General features: G+C 29.9%; 1 protein-coding gene across 3 annotated transcripts in view; it reads right to left on the bottom strand.

Annotated features, from left to right (window-relative positions):
- LOC106478039 (neuronal acetylcholine receptor subunit alpha-7-like) overlaps positions 1-4120 on the bottom strand; it is a 128061-nt gene that overhangs the window by 18947 nt on the left and 104994 nt on the right. For all 3 annotated transcript variants that reach the window (XM_022381556.1, XM_022381554.1, XM_022381555.1), the window contains exon 4: positions 598-707. In XM_022381556.1, the coding sequence (XP_022237264.1) occupies positions 598-707 (110 nt within the window). The remainder of the gene's footprint in view (positions 1-597; positions 708-4120) is intronic.

The raw sequence follows: 4120 nt of genomic DNA on the forward strand, positions 1-4120 counted from the left end.
ATTTTGTAGTTTATTTATTCTAAGTAATGTATTTTTAGTTTATTTATTCTAAGTAATGTATTTTTTAGTTTATTTATTCTAAGTAATGCTATTTTTTAGTTTATTTATTCTAAGTAATGTATTTTTTAGTTTATTTATTCTAAGTAATGTATTTTTTAGTTTATTTTACAAAGTAATGTATTTTTTAGTTTATTTTACAAAGTAATGTATTTTTTAGTTTATTTTACAAAGTAATGTATTTTTTTAGTTTATTTTACAAAGTAATGTATTTTTTAGTTTATTTTACAAAGTAGTGTATTTTTTAGTTTATTTTACAAAGTAATGTATTTTTTAGTTTATTTATTCTAAGTAGGATAAAATAATTTAAATAAAGAGTCTGAGCTGATAATACATGAATGTTTCCAACTACAATATTTTGATCTATAATTCGAAAGACTGTTTCGTCTTACTCCATCTTGTGGTCGATACATAAAAAGCTACAATCAAAGTGGAGTTTATTAAGTCGCACTTTGTTAAAACGAAAGATTTTAGAGATAATTCCAAAACTTCCACTAAACAGTTCTTGTCATGGAGAGCAGCTAGACGTGTATTGATTACCTGTTATACATAAGAACGTCTGGTTTCCAGAGGTATTTCGGTGCTATCCGTACGTCTCGAATACCCCCGTACTGCGACACGTTCCATCTCAAATTGACGTCCACCCAATCCTAAAAGAATGGAAATATGACTTGTAAAATAATGTCTTCGATATTTTTAGATTACTACATGTTATGTATCTAAATAGTGAGAAAATTAATCATGAATAAATTACGTGCTGGTAAGTTAACTGGGACTAAATATAACGTGCACCGATACTGAGACTTTTGATTTAAGTAAAAATATTGATACATAGGCTAAACAGCCTGGTCAGAGACTACTAAGGTTAAGTACATCCATCCCGAACTTGGAACTTCTTACTGGAGGAATGGCAACCAGTTATCAACATTCGTCACCTATGCTGTTAGTCTTAACCGAACAGCTGTCATAATTATATAGTCACCCCTCCCCCACCATCACCACCACACACAAGGCTGGAAGTGATGCACGTGTTCAGAGATGTGTTGCTGCTCGAACTTTGTACATTTTAATACGCAGCCCAGCACACTAACCATTGACTGACACGAGACCATGTCCAGCTTTCGGAAACAAAACATAAACACCTCTGGTTGAGTAAGATACATGTTTGATAAATATGAATAAAATAAACTTTTACAAGTGGTTATCATATATGAAAAAAAAACACAAAAAACTCCGTTCGAATATCTTATACGAAAAAATAAAGTTAGTTATAATTTCAACTTCGTAATATTTTACTTTGATGTAACATGACCAGATATGGTATTTGTTGCTTACATCAAATATTACTGGACGTGATAGCCTAGCTTCTGTAACCTATTTTTAATTTAGGACTATACTAATATTTTGAATCATGGTTCACTTGATAAACTAATACAAAACGCCAGTAAAAATAATTAAATAAGAATAGAAAATTATGCATGTAACTTATTTTACTTAACTGAGAACATAAATTAACTCTTAAATATAATCATTATTTTAAACTAACTCAATGTAAAAAATGAACAAATAATGTACGCATTAACCAGGTTAGAAGTAATTTACTTGTGTGTAAATCAATATGATAGAATATAAAACTGCTTTTAAGTAAATGTTAAACTAGTTTGTATGTATTTCATAACCCAAATCTCTTCTCCAGATTGCTGAGAAGTAGTATATCCCAAAACAGGGTAAGAAATGGTTTCAATTACTTTAAAATGGGCGCTAAGTTGTTTCAGTAATTGACATACATCTATAAATAATTCGTATCAATATATTTTTCATCCATTAATACATTTGATTTCAACTTTCAAGGTTTGAATCAACATCACAGGATATCAGAACGAACAAAAACCCTATAACCCGAGCTCTTTCTAAAGGTGGACCTTTCTTCTTCAGAGGGAAACAGGATATCAAAAATAATTCTTATCGAGATGACATTTGATGATGATAGATCATTTAGCAGTGTTTGGATAAATACAATCGTATTAGTCTTGGCTGACTTGCTGATGATAGGTTATTTAGCAGAGTTTGGATAAATACAATCGTATTAGTCTTGACTGACTTGATGATGATAGGTTATTTAGCAGAGTTTGGATAAATACAATCTTGAAACGGTTTTCGTTGTACAAAACTTGAAGATAGCTTTGATATACGGAAACATCTGTTAGCTGAGTTCTTGCACAGATCTTAAAATATTACGCTGATAAACGAAAACATCGGCTCATGTAGATACGTAGATCTTGAAAGTCCAGTTATCTCAACCAACAATTGGTCCAGTTATCAACACTATTTTCAAGTTTTGAACAACTCAACTTTCAAGATCTACATGTGCCGATGTCTCCGTTTATCAACGTTATATTTTAAGATCTCAGCAAGAACTCAGCTATCAGATGTTTCCGTATATCAAAGATAAATACAATCGTATTAGTCTTGACTGATTTGCTGATGATAGGTTATTTAGCAGAGTTTGGATAAATACAATCGTATTAGTCTTGACTGACTTGATGATGATAGGTTATTTAGCAATATTAGTCTAATTAGTTAAAATGAAATATTTTTATATTATTTTTATTTCTAATGTAAAATATACCAAAGCTCGTGACTGAAAGTTTTAGGTAGGTCTAATTACAAATTGCTTATTTTACACCAAACAAATGTATTGATAACTATTAAAAAACGAGGATGTTCTGCTAAATTATACTTAGGATTACCAGCAAAATGTAATTTTAAATGCTTGGTGCAAGACAGCTATAATAAAACCATTTTAATGTGCCAAATATATTGTTCGAAAATACACAACTTTAGATAAACTTTTATCAACTGTTAGAATAAAAGATACATGTTTTAATATCTATTTATATATTCTCTTTTCTTTCTTAACTTGAATATTTTTTATTGTTTGTTAGTGATCTAGGGCCCATTTTGATAAAAAAGGTTATTTCGATTCAAATATTAAAAATAAATATTCTTTTTGTCAGCTATTTGTGTAATCCTTTGTAATATATATTTTTCTTAACAACTGTTTTTCTTTGGGACATATATACAATAGGAAACAACAAGGGCTTCATACAAGGGAAAAATAATTGGGCCTTATTGCCTTAACGTAGTTTCAAACAATATTTTCTAAGAAGCACGTAAGTATGAAAGTCTATTACGGAAAAAGAACCAGAAGAGTGACGGTGACATTTTAGTTCCTAACACGTAAAGAACCTGGATAAGATACAGAAGAAAGAGACTTAGGTTTAGGATCAAGGATTTTCTATGTGTTCACTTTATATTGTTGATATAAAAGCATCAAATGTATACTTTATGGTCTTGTCCTTCTGGTAGAAGATAAAACCCATTTGATTCTTACACTTATTGTACAGATTTTTAACATTCGCTATTTCTGATGTAACTTTTACTTTTTCCGTGCTATTGATTCATATATATGCGATTAGCCACATCTAGCAATGATTTAGTTGATTGCAAGTTTACTCATAGCAACAGACACATACACATACATAAATATATATAGAAATAGAGAAAGTGATAAAGAGAGAAATAAAAGGGGGAAAAACGCTAGAAAAAACCTTTTCACTTTAGGGTATTCTTCAGTTATTATGGCCAGTTTGTCTTTCATTGTATCTCGTTGATCTTTCTTTTGTAATTTATTTCCATATTTAATTAGGAAAATGTTGATCTACACATCAACCGGACGTTTAAAACATCAACCAGATGATATAAATGTTCTGTTATCCAAACAACAAATCTCACCTGAGGGTCATAAGCCAAACATTCAATTTCTGATACATTACTATAAGAGAGAAACAAAACATTTCAGCAAAACGTAATTTCTGCTTGTGTTTTTCGCAGTTTTCTTCACACTTAAATAGAAAAATATAATCATTATCGTTATTGTAAAAGAAATACGTGGTAAAAATAAAAAATAACAAATATTGAATAGGAAGCTTAAGTTTGTTTGTTTGTTTTTAAATTTCGCGTAAAGCTACACGAGGGCTATCTGCGCTAGCAGTCCCTAATT

This window comes from Limulus polyphemus, unplaced genomic scaffold, assembly GCF_000517525.1.
Source record: "Limulus polyphemus unplaced genomic scaffold, Limulus_polyphemus-2.1.2 Scaffold175, whole genome shotgun sequence".
Lineage (NCBI taxonomy): Eukaryota > Metazoa > Arthropoda > Merostomata > Xiphosura > Limulidae > Limulus > Limulus polyphemus.